The sequence below is a fragment of the Salvelinus alpinus genome, chromosome 5 (genome assembly GCF_045679555.1).
Source record: "Salvelinus alpinus chromosome 5, SLU_Salpinus.1, whole genome shotgun sequence".
NCBI classification, from domain to species: domain Eukaryota; kingdom Metazoa; phylum Chordata; class Actinopteri; order Salmoniformes; family Salmonidae; genus Salvelinus; species Salvelinus alpinus.
This window is the reverse complement of record NC_092090.1, coordinates 34126543-34145171: the sequence shown is the minus strand read 5'-3', so window position 1 is coordinate 34145171 and position 18629 is coordinate 34126543. Positions and strand designations below refer to the sequence as shown.

General features: G+C 46.5%; 1 protein-coding gene across 1 annotated transcript in view; it reads left to right on the top strand.

The window, feature by feature from the left end:
• LOC139575978 (immunoglobulin superfamily DCC subclass member 4-like) overlaps window positions 1-17500 on the top strand; it is a 63463-nt gene extending 45963 nt beyond the window's left edge. The window contains exons 8-20 of the mRNA XM_071401512.1: window positions 48-212; window positions 574-711; window positions 1252-1425; window positions 5341-5577; window positions 5791-5892; window positions 6027-6210; window positions 7793-7920; window positions 9166-9336; window positions 9459-9593; window positions 10723-10825; window positions 12014-12251; window positions 12359-12487; window positions 13537-17500. Coding sequence (XP_071257613.1) covers window positions 48-212; window positions 574-711; window positions 1252-1425; window positions 5341-5577; window positions 5791-5892; window positions 6027-6210; window positions 7793-7920; window positions 9166-9336; window positions 9459-9593; window positions 10723-10825; window positions 12014-12251; window positions 12359-12487; window positions 13537-14373 — 2741 coding nt within the window. The 3' untranslated portion in view covers window positions 14374-17500. The remainder of the gene's footprint in view (window positions 1-47; window positions 213-573; window positions 712-1251; window positions 1426-5340; window positions 5578-5790; window positions 5893-6026; window positions 6211-7792; window positions 7921-9165; window positions 9337-9458; window positions 9594-10722; window positions 10826-12013; window positions 12252-12358; window positions 12488-13536) is intronic.
• Window positions 17501-18629: the final 1129 nt, after the last annotated feature.

The following is an 18629-nucleotide window of genomic DNA, read 5'->3' as shown; positions in this document are numbered from 1 at the left end:
GTGTCCTGTGCTGTCCTGGTTAAACACTGAGCTTGTGTGGTCCACAGGCTCTGATCACATGGAATACCAGTTTGCTGTGAACAACGACACCACAGAGTACCATGTGAAGGAGCTACTGCCACACACAGCCTATACCTTCTACGTGGTGGCCTACTCCCCCATGGGAGCCAGCCGCCCGTCACTGCCCGTCACCGTGGAGATGCTGGAGGACGGTGGGTAGACCAAAGACCTCACTTCTCAAAGGAAAATAACAGAGACACAGTTAGATCTAATGCATCCATATGACAGCCGACATGAGTCATCATACACTTGAGAATAAAAAGAACGTATTCTACTTTGTCGCTAAGAGATAATGTAATGAATAAATTGGTATAGTAGCCTGTAGAATAGTATGGTTGATGTATGGATACTAAGAGTGTCCTGTACCTGATCTGACATGCTCTACTCCCCTGTGCCCCTGCAGAGAATATGATAGGCTACTTAAGTCACCAGACACTAGATCCAGGGTTATCTGTACTGCAAACTATATGACACATTAATACTAAGAATGTCCTGCCATGCTCTACCCCACAGTACCCAGTGCCCCTCCACAGCTGTCCCTGCTCAGCACCTCCCCTACAGACATCAGAGTGATGTGGCTGCCCCTGTCCTCCCAGCACAGCAGAGGAGCTGTCACCCGCTACCGCATCGACTACTCCACACTGGAACAAGGCGAGCACATCGCCATCTACTGGCACGGAGGCCACAGTACTACACTGCTGTCCTGTGTTATTATAACGCTGTCCGGTATTAGAACGTGGTGGTACATGTGTTCATGTTTCAGGAAGGCACAAAGCCTCAAATCAATGCATGATTTATGCAACCAAGTTAGGATTCCTGTAGTAGAGAAGTATGTTAATTATGGCTGAATGTGTGCCTATGTGCGTGTGTTTGTGTATGCCCTGTTGGCATGTGTATCAGTATGCAACAGCAGAGAGACAGCCAGGCAGTTGTTGTTGGGGAGTGTGTACAGAATGACTACAAAAGACTCTTAAACTCAGTCACACACATTTTGGCTCAAAGAACAATTGTGGATTCTAAGCATTAAGTATTGAAGAGTGACTTGGGGTATAAGCCCAAAGCATAAAGTGTTCTATGTTCTATCCATGGTATACAATGAGTCATCAGGTCTTGCATAATAAGATAATGGATAATTATGAAGATGGGCTGCATCTTATGTATATCTTATGTATGTGTGTGTGTTTACTGCAGTGGACAACGTGTTTTCTGTGGACGTGGGGGGGAATGAGACTCAGCTTACCTTGCGAGAGCTACAGCCTAACCAGGCCTATCGACTGCGGATGGCGGCGGGAACGGGAGCAGGCTTTGGTGTGCCATCTGAGTGGTCTCAGCACCACACCCCAGCCCACTTTAACCACAGCATGGGTGAGACCTCGCGTCCTGCCCCCCCCCCCCCTCTCTCTCTCTCTCTCTCATATATATATATATATATATATATATATATATATATATATATATATATATATATATACACACACACACAGTGCCAGACAAAAATTAGGACACACCTACTCTTTCAAGGGTTTTTCTTTATTTTTATTATTTTCTACATTGTAGAATAATAGTGAAGACATCAAAATTATGAAATAACACTTATGGAATCAAGTAGTAAACAAGAAAGTGTTAAACAAATCAAAATATATTTTAGATAGACTGTTGGAAAAGCATTGCCGGTGAAGCTGGTTGAGAGAATGTCAAGAGTGTGCAAAGCTGTCATCAAATGATACTCAGATACTCAACTAGTCTGAAGAAGGCCAGTTTTATTGCTTCTTTAATCAGGACAACAGTTTTCAGCTGTGATAACATAATTGCAAAAGGGTTTTTAAAATTATAAACTTGGAGCATCACCTGGAGCATCAGCATTTGTGGGTTCGATTACAGGCTCAAAATGGCTAGAGACAAAGAACTTTCTTCTGAAACTCATCAGTCTATTCTTGTTCTGAGAAATGAATGCTATTCCATGCGAGAAATTGCCAAGAAACTGAAGATCTGGTACAACGTTGTGTACTACTCCCTTCACAGAACAGCGCGAACTGGCTCTAACCAGAATAGAAAGAGGAGAGGGAGGCCTCGGTGCACAACTGAGCAAGAGGACAAGTACATTAGAGTGTCTAGTTTGAGAAACAGACGCCTCACAAGTCCTCAACTGGCAGCTTCATTAAATAGTACCCGCAAAAGACCAGTCTCAACATCAACAGTGAAGAGGCGACTCCAGGATGCTGGCCTTCTAGGCAGAGTTGCAAAGAAAAAGCCATATCTCAGACTGGCCAATAAAAAGAAAAGATTAAGATGGGCAAAAGAACACAGACATTGGACAGAGGAACTCTGCCTAGAAGGCCAGCATCCCGGAGTCGCCTCTTCGCTGTTGACGTTGAGACTGGTGTTTTGCGAGTACTATTTAATGCGGTATATATATATTGTTAGGTTCTAAATAAAGAGTAAAAACTCATGGATGATTAGTAAAGCTCAAACCAAGTTTATTCACCCAATGGGTCAGACAGCTGAACAGACCAAGACATATTCACACAAGCACTGGTATTTAACCCTTCCTCCTATGTTGAGTCTCCTCCTTACATCTCTGAACAGCCAATACACCTCTGTTGCTAGACAGAACTTTAGTGATATCCGTTCCTCCTCACTTCATCTGACCTGACCTCTGCCCAAATTCCTCACTCCTCCCCAACTCACGGCTATCATATATATATCACACACAAACACATACACACCCTTCAACTTCAGCATCAATAGCCTACACTATGAAAGTATCCACCACAATAAGTGACCTGACCCGGTATGGTCCTTACTTATTTAACCTTTTATTTGTCCAGGTAATCTCATTGAGATAAAAATCTCTTTTTCAAGAGAGATCTCGTCCAACCAAGACAGCAGCAGGGGGGAACAAAGTTTCAGACACATCTCAGGCCTACTGTAATAACTTACAGACAGAAGCACACCATAAACAAATTATTGACGTAGACAAATAGATATCCAATTGTCACGCCCTGGCCATAGAGAGGTTTTTATTCTCTATTTTGGTTAGGCCAGGGTTTGACGAGGGTGGGCATTCTAGTTTCTTTATTTCTATGTTTTCTGTTTAGTTTAGTTACCTTACAGAACTGTTAATTTGTCTCTTTGTTATTTTTGTTCAAGTGTTCTAATTTATTTAAAAAATTATGAACACGTACCATGCTGCGCTTTGGTCCACTCCTTCTTCGTCAGACGAGCGTGACAGAACTACCCACCACAAACGGACCAAGCAGCGTGGTAAGTTGGAGCGTTTTCAGGATTCTTGGACTTGGGAGGAAATCCTGGAGGGGAAAGGACCTTGGAGGCAGGCTGGGGAATATCGCCGTCCGAAAGAGGAACTGGAAGCAGCTAAAGCTGAGAGGCGACGGTATGAGGAGGCAAGTCTTCGAAGCAGGCACGAGAGACAGCCCCCAAAAATGTTTTGGGTGGGCACACGGGTTGGCGAGCGGGGCGAGCGGAGTTGGTCACGGTTCCAGTGCCATGTTTTAAGGTTTTACGCACCGTGCATTCAGTGCAAAGTCACAGCCCGGTGCGTGCAGTACATGCTCTCCGAACCTGCTGCGTAAAGAGGGGTATCCAGCCAGGTAGGGTGGTGCCGGCTCAGCGCTCCTGGTCTCCAGTGCGCCTCCTCTGCCTGGGTTATCCTGCTCCAGCTCTACGATCCCCAGTTCGTCAGGAGAACCCAGTGCGGCCGGTTCCAGTTTCCCGCACGTGCCGGGCTAAAGTCGGCATGCAGCAAAGAGGAGAGGTGCACGTGTTAAGCACCAGATCTCCAGTGCTCCCCCACAGCCCGGTCCATCCAGTGCCTCCTCCAATGACCAGGCCTCCAGCGATGGCCTACAGTCCCGAGCCTCCAGCGATGGTCTCCAGTCCGGAGCCTCCAGCGATGGCCTACAGTCCCAAGCCTCCAGCGAAGGTCTCCAGTCCGGAGCCTCCAGCGAAGGTCTCCAGTCCGGAGCCTCCAGCGATGGCATACAGTCCCGAGCCTCCAGCGAAGGTCTCCAGTCCGGAGCCTCCAGCGATGGCCTACAGTCCCGAGCCTCCAGCGAAGGTCTCCAGTCCGGAGCCCCCAGCGAAGGTCTCCAGTCCGGAGCCCCCAGCGAGGGTGCCCAGTCCGGAGCCCCCAGCGAGGGTGCCCAGTCCGGGGCCCGCAACGAGGGTGCCCAGTCCGGGGCCCGCTACAAGGGTTCCCAGTCCGGGGTCGGCGGCAAGGGTCCCCGCGCCAGTGGCGCCACCAAAGTGGGGGGAGGCGGAGGGGGGTCTACGTCCCGCACCAGAGCCGCCGCCGTAAAGGAAGCCCACCCGGACCCTCCCCTTTAGAGTCAGGTTTTGCGGCCGGAGTCCGCACCTTTGGGGGGGTACTGTCACGCCCTGGCCATAGAGAGGTTTTTATTCTCTATTTTGGTTAGGCCAGGGTGTGACGAGGGTGGGCATTCTAGTTTCTTTATTTCTATGTTTTCTGTTTAGTTTAGTTACCTTACAGAACTGTTTGTTTGTCTCTTTGTTATTTTTGTTCAAGTGTTCTAATTTATTAAAATATTAAGAACACGTACCATGCTGCGCTTTGGTCCACTCTGAGGTTCTTGGTAAAGGCAGAAGATTCATTTCTAAGAAATGGACAGAAATCTATTCAATCCTTTTCTATACAGTGACTGAGCTCTCACAAATGCCCTTAATGCACAGAAGAAGAAAATCTGTTAATGCACAGAAGAAGAAAATCTGTTAATGCACAGAAGAACGAAAATCTGTTAATGCACACAAGAACAAAATCTGTTAATGTACAGAAGAAGAAAATCTGTTAATGCACAGAAGAAGAAAATCTGTTAATGCACACAAGAACAAAATCTGTTAATGTACAGAAGAAGAAAATCTGTTAATGCACAGAAGAAGAACATTTCACTGAGTAGGACCTCATTGTCAGTTCATGTGAATTACAGGAAGCTACTGAGGGGATGACGGCTTATACTAATGGCTGGAATAGATTGGAATGGTATTAAAACACATAGTAACAATGTGTTTAATGTTTGATACCATTCCATTAATTACTATAAGCCCATCATCCTCAATTAAGGCGGCACCTGTTCTAGATACATGTCTATAGAATTACAGAATTTAATGTTAAAGCCATTAGGAGATTGTCAAATTGAGTTGGTACCACAAATCAGTGTCTGGATCTTGTTTTCTTGAATCATGTCATGTGCTCTAGTAATGTTGTTTCATGCTGGCTCCTTGTTTGCTTTTCGTCTTTCCCAGTGATCTTTGCTCCCACAGAGCTGAAGGTTAGGGCCAAAATGAACTCCCTCCATGTCACATGGCAGCCCCCGCCCAATCACACGCAGATCTCCGGCTACAAGCTCTTTTGCAGGGAGGTGGTTGGTGAAGAGCTGACCAATGGGGAGACTCATCCTGAGAGGGAGCGGGTGAGGAGGATGGAGGCCCACACCATCAAGCTCCGCAAGAGGGTCAAACATCATGAAGTCTCTAGTCTGGGTGAGTCTGGGATGTTCACATGCCAGTGTTGTTTAAATCACTTCCTACTGGTCCAGGTGATATTATTTGTATGGTAAAATGTGACTATTAATAATATGTTTGGAACTCGTGGTCATTATGCCAAGCTTTCTTGTGGTTATGTATAATTTGGTGTGTTTCTGCGTTGAGATACGTTTCTATATATTTCTGTGTGTGTGTGTGTGTGTGTGTCAGTCCCTGACAGACTATATGAAGTGAAGGTGTGGGCCTTCAATAAGCAGACGGATGGCTATGCTGCAGGATGGAAGGGCAGGACAGAGAAGGCACATGGCAAAGGTGTGTCTATTCATCGGTGTGTGTGTGTGTGTGTGTGCGTGCGAGCGTGTGTCATTCTATTCTGTCTGTCAGAGTTAAAGAAAGTCTGTACAAACCACTATTTGTGTATAAACTGTCTGTGTGTGTTTTTGCAGCACCCCCTAAGGGGAACCCCCCTCCCCTGCCCCCCAGCAGCATCAAGGCTACAGCCAACAGCTCCACATCCATCTGGCTGCGCTGGGAGAAACCTCGCTTCAGCAACGTCCGCATCATCAACTACACCGTACGCTGCAGCCCGGCCGGCATCAGAAATGCATCGCTTGTGTCCTACTACACCAGGTCAGTCAGGGACCATCCAAAACACAACACATCTCCTGGTCTCCTACTACACCAGGTCAGTCAGGGACTATCCCAAACACAACACATCCCCTGGTCTCCTACTACACCAGGTCAGTCAGGGACTATCCCAAACACAACACATCTCCTGGTCTCCTACTACACCAGGTCAGTCAGGGACCACCACCCCTAACACAACACATCTCCTGGTCTCCTACTACACCAGGTCAGTCAGGGACCACCACCCCTAACACAACACATCTCCTGGTCTCCTACTACACCAGGTCAGTCAGGGACCACCACCCCGAACACAACACATCTCCTGGTCTCCTACTACACCAGGTCAGTCAGGGACCACCACCCCTAACACAACACATCTCCTGGTCTCCTACTACACCAGGTCAGTCAGGGACCACCACCCCAAACACAACACATCTCCTGGTCTCCTACTACACCAGGTCAGTCAGGGACTATCCCAAACACAACACATCTCCTGGTCTCCTACTACACAAGGTCAGTCAGGGACTATCCCAAACACAACACATCTCCAGGTCTCCTACTACACCAGGTCAGTCAGGGACCACCACCCCAAACACAACACATCTCCTGGTCTCCTACTACACCAGGTCAGTCAGGGACCACCCCAAACACAACACATCTCCTGGTCTCCTACTACACCAGGTCAGTCAGGGACCACCACCCCAAACACAACACATCTCCTGGTCTCCTACTACACAAGGTCAGTCAGGGACTATCCCAAACACAACACATCTCCAGGTCTCCTACTACACCAGGTCAGTCAGGGACCACCACCCCTAACACAACACATCTCCTGGTCTCCTACTACACCAGGTCAGTCAGGGACCACCCCAAACACAACACATATCCTGGTCTCCTACTACACCAGGTCAGTCAGGGACCACCACCCCTAACACAACACATCTCCTGGTCTCCTACTACACCAGGTCAGTCAGGGACCACCACCCCAAACACAACACATCTCCTGGTCTCCTACTACACCAGGTCAGTCAGGGACCACCACCCCAAACACAACACATCTCCTGGTCTCCTACTACACCAGGTCAGTCAGGGACCACCACCCCGAACACAACACATCTCCTGGTCTCCTACTACACCAGGTCAGTCAGGGACCACCACCCCTAACACAATACATCTCCTGGTCTCCTACTACACCAGGTCAGTCAGGGACCACCACCCCGAACACAACACATCTCCTGGTCTCCTACTACACCAGGTCAGTCAGGGACCACCACCCCTAACACAACACGTCTCCTGGTCTCCTACTACACCAGGTCATTCAGGGACCACCACCCCTAACACAACACATCTCCTGGTCCTGGGTCAAACACAGGACAGTAGAAGAGATATCCAGCCTCTCTTGGAGGAAAATGGAAATTCCATTTAAAGAATCAGATTAAAGAAGTGCTTTTCATTGAAATTTTATATTTATTCCACAATGACTAAATCTATATTCAGGTTATGAATGGAAGGATGTGCAAGTTTTCCCATTTGTGACTCTTCATTCATTCATTCATTTTTTTCTCTTCCAAACTGTGTTTTGCAGCTCTGCTCAGGAGATCCTCTTGGGGGCGCTAAAACCCTACACCCGTTATGAGCTGGCTGTGCAGTCCATTGGAGGAGACGTGGTTGGTCCCTTCAGCGGCACCGTGGAGGAGTCCACTCTCACTGACGGTAAGTCTCTACTGTTCTCATCAGTGTAGTGTAGAAATCTGTGCATCAGTGTAACGTATAGGTGGATGCTTGTATTCAATATGCTCTGTCGCTTGCTTTCTCTTTCTCTGTGAGGGTGTTTTTGTTTCTGACAGAGGTGTGTAGTTCGTTGGTGTTTGTGTTTGTGTGTTTTTGTTTTACTATCCTTGTGGGCACCAGAAGTCCTCACAAGTATAGTAAAATGTAGGAAAATTCGGAACAGTGGGGAGATTTTGACGGTCCCCACAAGGAAAAATGCTATTTTAGGCTTAGGGTTTGGGTTAGGGTTACAATTAGGGTTAGAATTAAGGTTAGGGTTAGGAGTTAAGGTTAGGTTAGTTTTAGGGTTAGAGGTTTGGGTTTATGATTAGGTTTATGGTTAGGTAAAGGGTTAAGGTTAGGGTTAGATTTAGGGTAAGGGAAAATGGGAAAATAGGATTTTGGATGGGAATCAATTATTTGGTCCCCACAAGTATAGCAATACAAAACTGAGAGAGAGAGAGAGAGAGAGAGAGAGAGAGAGAGAGAGAGAGAGAGAGAGAGAGAGAGAGAGAGAGAGAGAGAGAGAGAGAGAGAGAGAGAGAGAGAGAGAGAGAGAGAGAGAGAGAGAGAGAGAGAGAGAGAGAGAGAGAGAGAGAGAGAGAGAGAGAGAGAGAGAGCAAGTGTGATTGAGGCAGGTTAACAGAGAAGGGATTAATCTTTAGCAGCGTAGGGAGATAATTGGCTGTAATTAAATGTCCAGATGGAAGTGGCCCTTGTGTTGGCCAAGAGCTGTCTGGGACAGGGCCCGTCAATCAGTTCAGCCAAGTGGTGTCAGGGAGGGGCCAGGTACGAGGGCTGATCTAGGATCAAGTCCTCTCTGTCCATATAATCTTATTCATTACGATCTGAAAGGTCAAACTGATCCTAGATCAGCATTGAGACGCTTTGTGAATACTGACCAGGAGGGGCCATCCAGCAGAGGATTCATTACCAGAGCAACGAAGTAGGGGTCTTTGGTTTGACACAGCAGGGGTAGCTGCCTGCCGTACCCCATACTACCACCCTCTGTCACCTGAGACCCAGTCCCTGCCCTCAGCCCTCCCTCTATGACCAGGTGGCAAGGGCACCTTGTCCCAGCAGGGTGTCACACCTGTCCCAGCCAGCCATACAAAGCCTGTGTGGCCAGCCCACTGTGGTGCTTTATTTCTGGGGTGGGATTACTGACTTCACCCCCTGTGTCCCCAGTACCCTCCACCCCCCCAGCGGAGCTGCAGCTCAGTGCCTTGGACTCCTCCTCTGTGTTGGTGAACTGGCGTACGCCTGTGGAGCCCAATGGCATCATCATCAGCTACAGGATCCTATACACCATCAACCTCAGCCAGCCTGAGCATCTGTGGAACAACCTCTCCCAAGATGGTGGGTGGGTGGCTGAAGGTGCGGCTGTTGCGGGGAGCTGTGTGGGTTCTATAAGTGGATGCAAATGTGACAGTTAATGACTCACACACACTTACCCCCTCTCTCTCTCCCCCCCCCCTCAGGGACCATCATGAGTGCTGAGGTAACAGGGCTGTCTAGTGGTACACAATACTTCTTTAAGATGAGGGCGTCAACTGAGGTGGGGGTGGGGCCTTATTCCCCAGTGAAGGATGTGCGCACTCCTCCCAGGAAATATGGTGAGTGGGTCTACTGTCTACACATACTGTGATGGTGTGCGTCATCACTTACATAAGTATCTCCCGACACTTTCAATCACACACACACACACACACAAACACAGAGTCCTTTAAAGTGGTTAATCCATCCCTGCCAGTGGGGGAGAAAAGCCTGCAGGAGGCTGTTACTTTGGGGAGCCTGTAGCATATCTCTCCTCTCTCTCTGGCTTTCTGAGGTGAATATTAAAGGGGTGGCATCAGCAGCCACTGCACCCCGGAGAGCTCTATGAATCAACTTCACATCTGACTTTGAGAAGCAGAAGAGCTGTGGATGACACCTTGTCTATAACCACGGTGAAGGGGCCTGTGACGGAGCGGCTCATTCTATAGGGGGCTTGGCAGGGGAAAGAAAGATAGATATGTGCACACTGTTGAATGCTACTGCAGTTTCGTCGGGCTTCTCAAGGAGACCTCCATCACCTCCATCAATCCTCATCTATTTGTAGCCCAATTACACTTTGTCCGTCAGAGAATAATGAACACAACAGCTAAACTCGAGCATCTAGAAGCAAGCCTGGAGAGAGCTCCATTCTACAGCAAAAGGTCATCTCATTGGAGCTAGGGGAGTCCATCCTCCTCTGGTTGGCACAGGGCATTAGCTGAAACCACTGAGACGGAGTAAGATGAGTAGCAGGTTTATTCTGGTCCTGCGGAGTTGCCCCATATTCGGCTCCATCAGACAGTCTTGCCAGTTGTAAATGCAATGTGATTGAGGGCGAGGTGGATGGTGGGCGGGCGAGCGAGAGCGGGGCGAGAGCGGAGCGAGCACCATCTGTCCTCTCTCCACTCTGCTGCCAGACAGACAGCCATTGCCCAAGCTGAATTAATATCTCCCTCCCTGGAAGTGTGAATTGGTTCCTTCATGGCCCGCTGAAATTGATTGAGGGGTGACAGAATGGGTTCTGCAGAATTTTTGGAATCCGGCTGTCATCATACCTCATATACAGTATATTATCATTCATCCTCCCACCTAACTTCTGTTCTCTAACTGTGTCCTGTGCTGACAGGTTCAGACACTCATCCAGTATCTTGTCTGTTTTCTCTCCCCGTTTCCTGCATGCCTTCCTGGGCTGTTCCCTGTTCTCTATAGAGCTGGACATCCATGCAGTGACAGGCATCATAGTTGGTGTGTGTCTGGGGCTGCTCAGCATTCTCCTTTGTATGTGTGTCAGCTTCCGCAACGGCAAGGCCAGGTAAGAAGAGGCCACTTGAAAGCAAATGACTACTTTAGTATGTACGTCTAGGATTTGAGGATCATTAAGCTTTCACTGGCATTGTAAGATTTAAGGGAAGGTGTGTGTGTGCGTGTGCGTGTGTGTGTGTGTGTGTGTGTGTGTGTGTGTGTGTGTGTGTGTGTGTGTGTGTGTGTGTGTGTGTGTGTGTGTGTGTGTGTGTGTGTGTGTGTGTATGTGAGTGTGAGTGTGAAGCTGCAGCAGCAGAGAGACAGACAGGCAGATGTTGTTGAGTGTGTCCTGAAAGACAGAGCACCACGGATGGCTGCTCTTGGTCTATTATGAAGCTGTGCGGTTAATGAGCAGGAAAGAATATGAAACAAAAGTCATGTTTCCCTGCATTGAGTTTGGCACGGAGAGCAGTAAACTGATTTAAATAGAAGTGGAGTATTTGGAGATGTTTTGTATAGTTACAGTATTAGGGTGACTTTTGTGTGAGACCCAGGGGGGGGTCCATGTCTTCATGCTGCACATTTGACATTTCAGATTTGAATAATTTTGCATTAATACGAACGACTATTATTACTGTCTGTTTTGGTATTTAGCTCAACTGTTTGAATTCCAGTGTGTACTATAGTGAATCCAGCTAGCCATCACAATATGAGATGGAGTGACAATATGTTGTTCATCCTACTGTTATAGTTGTAACGACTGTCTATGACAATGCATTCCTCATATTTGTTTTTAAAGGGATACTTCAGGATGTTGGCAATGAGTCCTTCCTTTGTCTACTTCCCCAGAGGCAGATGAACTCATGGATACCATTTCCATGTCTCTTTGTCCAGTATGAAGGAAGTTAGAGGTAGTTTCGTGTTAGCGCCATGACTGGAAGTCTATGGGTATCTGCTTGCGTGCTAGTATATACCCATAGACTTCCAGGCATTGCGCTAATGCTAGTTAGCAATGGCTCGCGAAACTACCTCCAACTTCCTTCGTACTGAACACATAGACATATAAATGATATGCAAGAGTTCATCTGACTCTGGGGAAGTAGACAAAGGGCCTCAATGCCAGAATCCCGAAGTATTCCTATAAAACACAATTGTTAATGATAATCCTTGTTTTTATACTGTGCTCTGAGTTTAAACCGTGTGCAGTGACATAACCCTGGTCCATAACCCGTGTCCCTCCTCTGTGCTGTGTAACCAGAGAGGTGTCTGGAGGGCTGGACTCCACAGCTCTACCTCCACAGTACCGCCGTGGGGGTAGGTCTGTGCCCACCATGGTGCCAGAATGCAGTGATTGCCATGAGCTAGAGACCCTGATGCCCCTGGGCAGCCTGGACCATGACCATGACCGCACCCAACCCCTCACAGAGCCCACTGAGGAGCACAGCCTCATGGGTAATGTAGGAGTAGGGGACGATGCCCTAGGAGCTGAGCTCAAGGTGAGTAGTCAGGACACTAGATACCACACTAGACACATCTACAAATATAGTACTTTTCAAGGTTACTTGTTGAGTCGTGTTTTTCTTCTGACCTTGTCATTCTCCAGGCTGCTTGGAATGGGTCAGTTAGTTGTAACTGGGCCAACCGGATCACCAAATACAGGGATACCATCACAGAGGACTCTCCAACGCTCAACAATGGAACTTTGGACATGACCAACACAGAGAATGGCAAGGTATGTGAGCAGAGTGTGTGTGTGTGTCAATGCATGCACGTGCGCGTGTTTGTGTGTGTGTGTGTGTGTGTGTGTGTGTGTGTGTGTGTGTGTGTGTGTGTGTGTGTGTGTGTGTGTGTGTGTGTGTGTGTGTGTGTGTGTACAGGGAAAAAACGTAGATGGGGTAGAAAGGGGTTTGTATGTGAGCGTGGTGTGTGTCTGTGTGCGTGCGAGCGTAGTTTGTGTGTGAGCGTGGTGTGTGTGTGTGTGTGCGAGCGTAGTTTGTGTGTGAGCGGGGTGTGTGAGCGTGGTGTGTGCGTGCGAGCGTAGTTTGTGTGTAAGTGTGGTGTGTGTGTGTGTGTGCTTGCATGTAGAAGAGCAGTAAGAGAGATGGTGTAGAGGTAGAGTGGTTTGTGTGAGAGCTGAACAGGAAGTAATGAAACAATGAACGAGGTGTCAGGATGACGTATAGCTAATTAGAACGTGACACTCTGGCTGAAAGCTGAATGAGCCGCTTGATCATGCGTCTGATAAATTAATTACTCTACCACTGTTAAGGCGCTCTCATACCCTTCAAAAGTGTAGGATGGGAGAGCTATAATTAATCTATAATGAATCCCTCATTTATTTTGCAGTCACACCACATACCACCGCTTCTCTATTTTACTGGTGACATTTCGGTCTTATTCTCAATGATTTAATTTAGAGAATGGTATGCAGTTCGGAAAGCTGGATAGCATAACATGAAATAATGACTGTTATAATTGTATTATGGCTACCTTTCAGTTATGATTGATACCACTGGTGTAAGGTCATTTACAGTTGTATGTTAATACAGAACAACAGGAGTACAAACACACTGCCTTGTAGGACTCCACTGTTACATGGGCTGACTGTATGAAATGAAATGAAAGTATGAAATGTCTGCTAACTGTGTGTGTGTGTGTGTGTGTGTGTGTGTGTGTGTGTGTGTGTGTGTGTGTGTGTGTGTGTGTGTGTGTGTGTGTGTGTGTGTGTGTGTGTGTGTGTGTGTGTGTGTGTGTGTGTGTGTGTGTGTGTGTGTGTTTCAGGGCGACCCTGAGGACCGACTGGGCTCCTCCCTGTGCAGCAGTAACCAGGTGGAGGCAGAGGTCATAGTTCACTCTGAGCTGAACGACCTGGAGAAGGAGCAGCAGGAGGCGCGGAGTGACAAGGATGAGGACTCTCAGGCCACCAGGGGGCCGTCATTGTCCGAGGCAGCTTACTCCCCAGTCAGACAGCCTGCCCAGGCGGCACAACATCCAGGGGAGCCAGTCAGACAGCCTTCCCAGGCGGCACAACATCCAGGGGAGCCAGTCAGACAGCCTGCCCAGGCACCACAACATCCAGGGGAGCCAGTCAGACAGCCTGCCCAGGCACCACAGCATCCAGGGGAGCCAGTCAGACAGCCTGCCCAGGCACCACAACATCCAGGGGAGCCAGTCAGACAGCCTGCCCAGGCACCACAGCATCCAGGGGAGCCAGTCAGACAGCCTGCCCAGGCACCACAGCATCCAGGGGAGCCAGTCAGACAGCCTGCCCAGGCACCACAACATCCATCACCAGGGGAGGAGTCCCTAGAGACACAACCCCTGCCCAAGGTCCCACCCGGCCCTGTCCTGGAGCCAGTGTTCAATCACAATGGGCAGCCAGAGGGCATGGTTGGGGGCATGGTGGGCGTGGCAGCCCAGCTGACTGTAGATGTGGGGCGGCATACGGGAACAGGGCTCACCAACGGCTTCCACTCCACCAAGCCCCTGCGGACAGGGCAGGAGACCCTGGGGAACGGGGACTCCAGACACTGCCCCCCTCTCCCGTCCCCCTCTCCTTTCGTCAGCACCGGCCTTGTCCACTCTAACTCTGCAGCGCACAGCTACCTGTGCCCTTAGCAAGAGAAGAAACAAACCCCCACACCAAGACCAGTTGGACTTCTTTCTTTTTCTCATCCATGATGAATCCAATTATTTTTTTTTAAAGCACCTCAGTATCTGATTTTCTTCTTCCTGGCTCAGTTTTATAGGTACTTTGAATCCATTGTTTTATATGTGTATATATACAGTATATATTTTTTTGTGCTAGTAAGTATGGGTATTCATTTTGTTGAATAGCAGCAGTATGTTAGTCTGGCCTTACTCTGTGCTTTGCTACAGGCTCCTGTTACAGATGACGGAAGCATAATGTAGAAAGGAGGATATTCCCTTTTTTCATAAGCCTTGACCTGTTGGTCTCTGAGATTGAGCGTGGGCGTGTGGTACTTCAAGACCTACCTTTGGTCAACTGATGATGGTAGAGAGGCTCTTGATTCAGCACCATGGAGGAAGATAGAGCAGAACCGTGACCATGTGGCCCTTTCACTCTCACTCTGGCTCCTTTCCAATGACTGAGCTGTTCCTATTGGCTGTTCCACTGTATGGATGCTCCTGCCCCAGCACCAGGAAAGAAGCCTTATATTTAGACACAGAGTGCGGACCTCTTGTCTCTCTCTCTCCAACCTCCTGCTGTCTCAGGAACCACACACATTCCCTGACTGGGGGGCTCCCTGACTTGGGGGTCTCAGGTGCCTAATACTTTTAGGTGCATTTTTAACCTCTGTATATTTATATAGATGATTATATTCAATAAGAATAGGACAAATATGTTGAAAATGAAGAAAAAGGAAAATAAATGAGGCAATTGAAGAAAATTTGAAGGAACCGCATACAGTACATGTAGTTGATATAGGTTGCATTATTCTGGGGGGGGGGACTAGATGAGATGTGTAGGTGTATGATAAAATAACACATCTTAAGCAGTGGTCTCCTGGTTTTGCTCCCAGTCAACAGCACTACCTCATTTCTTTACAGGATGGTTTGTTGGTGATTTTAATTGTGTCATGCAGATAGGTGCAACTTTTAGAATCTGCTTTTTAACTGTTTGATTCATAGCCTTCAATACTTTCAGGAATAACTTCTTGTCCTCTTCTTTCTATATACATCAATTTGTATTACCTACAGGAAATGACACGTATGGTACATAACGGACTGTCTCAGATCTCTGTTTATTGCCCTTTTCCTCATTATCGGTTGTCCCATTCGATCTGGGTTTCCAGCTGTCGTCACCCCACTCAATGTTACATCTACTTTGGACGGGAAAAGAAAAACATTTTTAATTTACCAGTTACCTCAAATCACTTTTCACCTTAGGTAAATCATGCAGCAGTTTAGTTACCAGGCCTGCTATATGGTAGTCTGTTACTAGACCTACTACAGAGGAACAAGCCTCCGTCGGGAGGCCTCACCCGTTGTGATGCTATCTGACTCATCCTCTCTCAGCTGTGTCTGAGCTCCTCCCTCTGCAGGTGGGGGGGATGGTAATATCATAGAGAAATGAACCTAGAAACCACTTCTATTTTCAGCCATATTTACATTCTTTCTTTGTACTTATGACTCTCGCCTGCCTGAGGTCTTTCACAATACCATATGTAAAGTCTACACCCCTTTGAACTTTTTTCACATTTTGCTGCGTTACAGAGTGGAATTAAAATGGATTTAATTGTCATTTTATATACTCTGTAATTTTAAAGTGGAAGAAAAATTATATAATTTTTAAAAGATTAATGAAAAATAAACACTAATATAGGTTAGGTAAGTATTCACCCTCCTGAGTCAATACATGTTAGAAACACCTTTGGCAGTGATTACCGCTGTGAGTCTTCCTGGGTAAGTCTCATAAGAGCTTTGCACATCTTCAAGCTTTGCAAAATCTTCAAGCTCTGTCAAGGTGTTGGGGATAATGGCTAGACAGCCATTTTCAAGTCTTGCCCAAAAAAAATGCGCCGATTTAAGTCAAAGCTGTAACTTGCCCACTCAGGAACATTCACTGTCTTCTTGGTAAGCAACTCCAGTTTAGATTTGGCTTTGTGTTATAGGTTATTGTCCTGCTGAAAGGTGAATTCCTCTCCAGGTGTCTGGTGTAAAGCAGAGTGAAGCAGGTTTTTCCCTAGGATTTTGTGTGCTTAGCTCCATCCGTTTTCTTTTCATCCTGAAAAACTCCCCAGTCTTTCCCAATGTCAAGCATACCCATACCATGATGTAGCCACCCCATGCTTGAAAATAAGAAGGCAGTTACTCAGTGATGCGTTGTGTTGGAATTGCACCAAACATAAGGCTTTGCTTTTAGGCCAAAAAGTTTATTCATTTGCTGTGTTTTTTTGCAATATTACTTTAGTGCCTTGTTGTATACATATGCATGTTTTGGAATATTTGTATTCTGTGTATTTGTATTCTTCTTTTCACTCTGTCAGTTAGGTCATTATTGTGGAGTCACTGCAATCTTGTTGATCCAGCCTCCGTTTTCTCCCATCACAGCCATTGAACTCTATAGCTGTTTTAAAATCACCTTATGGCCTCATGGTGACATCCCTGAGAAGTTTCCTTCCTGTCCTGCAGCTCAGTTCAGAATGACGACTGCATCTTTGATGTCTCTGGGTGATTTAATACATCATTCACAGCATAATTATTGACCATGCTTATACCTGGTCTTGTAGTTGAATCTGTGCTTGAAATTCAATACTTGACTGAGGGACCTTACAGATGGTGTATGTAGGGGGGACAGAGGAAGGGGTAGTCATTCGAAAGTCAGTTCAACCCCTATTATTTCACGCAGAGTGAGTCCATGTAACTTATGTGATTTGTTAAGCCAAATGTTACATCTGAACTACTTTAGGCTTGCCTAAACAAATGGGTGAATACTTATGCAACAACTATATTTTAGTTATTTAATTTGTATTAATTTGTAAACATGTGTAGAATTTTCTTTTCACTTTCACATTATGGAGTATTTTGTGTAGCTCAATGACAAAACATACAATTAAATCTACTTCAATCCCACTTTGTAACGCGACAAAATGTGAAAGAAAGTTTGAAGCGGCGTAGACTTTATATTGGCACTGTAAATAATCCTTCTGACAAACACAGATCCTCTATTTTCTATTACCCTCGTGTTTTCATTTCTTCCATTATAGCATTTTTAAACAAGCATCTTTATTATTTTATTGAACATAATGCATGCTTGCATTTCTTATAGTTACCTTTTGTGGACCCTAACAAAATATGTTTTCTTCAAAATAGTCTCCACACAAGGACAAGAATATCTTGTCATACTTTGTGTGAGGCTTTTTGTCTAAATTAGAGTATGCCCATATCAAAGACTATACAGGTATAATGGGCCTGTTGTAAACGTGGCCCAAGACATTGAGTCTTATGGTCTGTCTGATGAATGAGGACTCAGCTAGTCCAGATAGGTACTAGAACTCAGAGGCATATAGAAGAGTCTCATAACTAAAGCATTCCAGTTTTATACTTTGAACAGACCTCACTCAGGATCAGGCATGCTCAAACTATCTAAGGAAAATAATGTCAATGTTGTGTTCTCATCTTACAACACTTAAATGCATTGAAACCCCATACATTCTCAGTCTCGTACACTACATGCTCCTGTTTTGGCTTTTTTTTCTCAAGACGTATCCTTCTGGTCTATTGGGAACAGCACGATCTTCAGGAAAACGTTCTCAGTCCATCTATGATCTATACAATTAGTCCAGTCATTATGGACGCAAAAGTCCTTTTACAAATGAATCATTGTGCTCTGATTAACTCATTCAGGTTTATTTAGTCAGTTACATTTTAATGAAAGGTGTCCACCCAATACAATATTTAATAGGACTGTGTGTACAGTATAACTACCAATATCTATTTTAAACTGAGTGAAGCTGTGAGAAGGTGACTGTTTGCAGTTCATTTCAATCTCACAGGCGTACAGTTCATTTCAATCTCACAGGCGTACAGTTCATTTCAATCTCACAGGCGTACAGTTCATTTCAATCTCACAGGCGTACAGTTCATTTCAATCTCACAGGCGTACAGTTCATTTCAATCTCACAGGCGTACAGTTCATTTCAATCTCACAGGCGTACAGTTCATTTCAATCTCACAGGCGTACAGTTCATTTCAATCTCACAGGCGTACAGTTCATTTCAATCTCACAGGCGTACAGTTCATTTCAATCTCACAGGCGTACAGTTCATTTCAATCTCACAGGCGTACAGTTCATTTCAATCTCACAGGCGTACAGTTCATTTCAATCTCACAGGCGTACAGTTCATTTC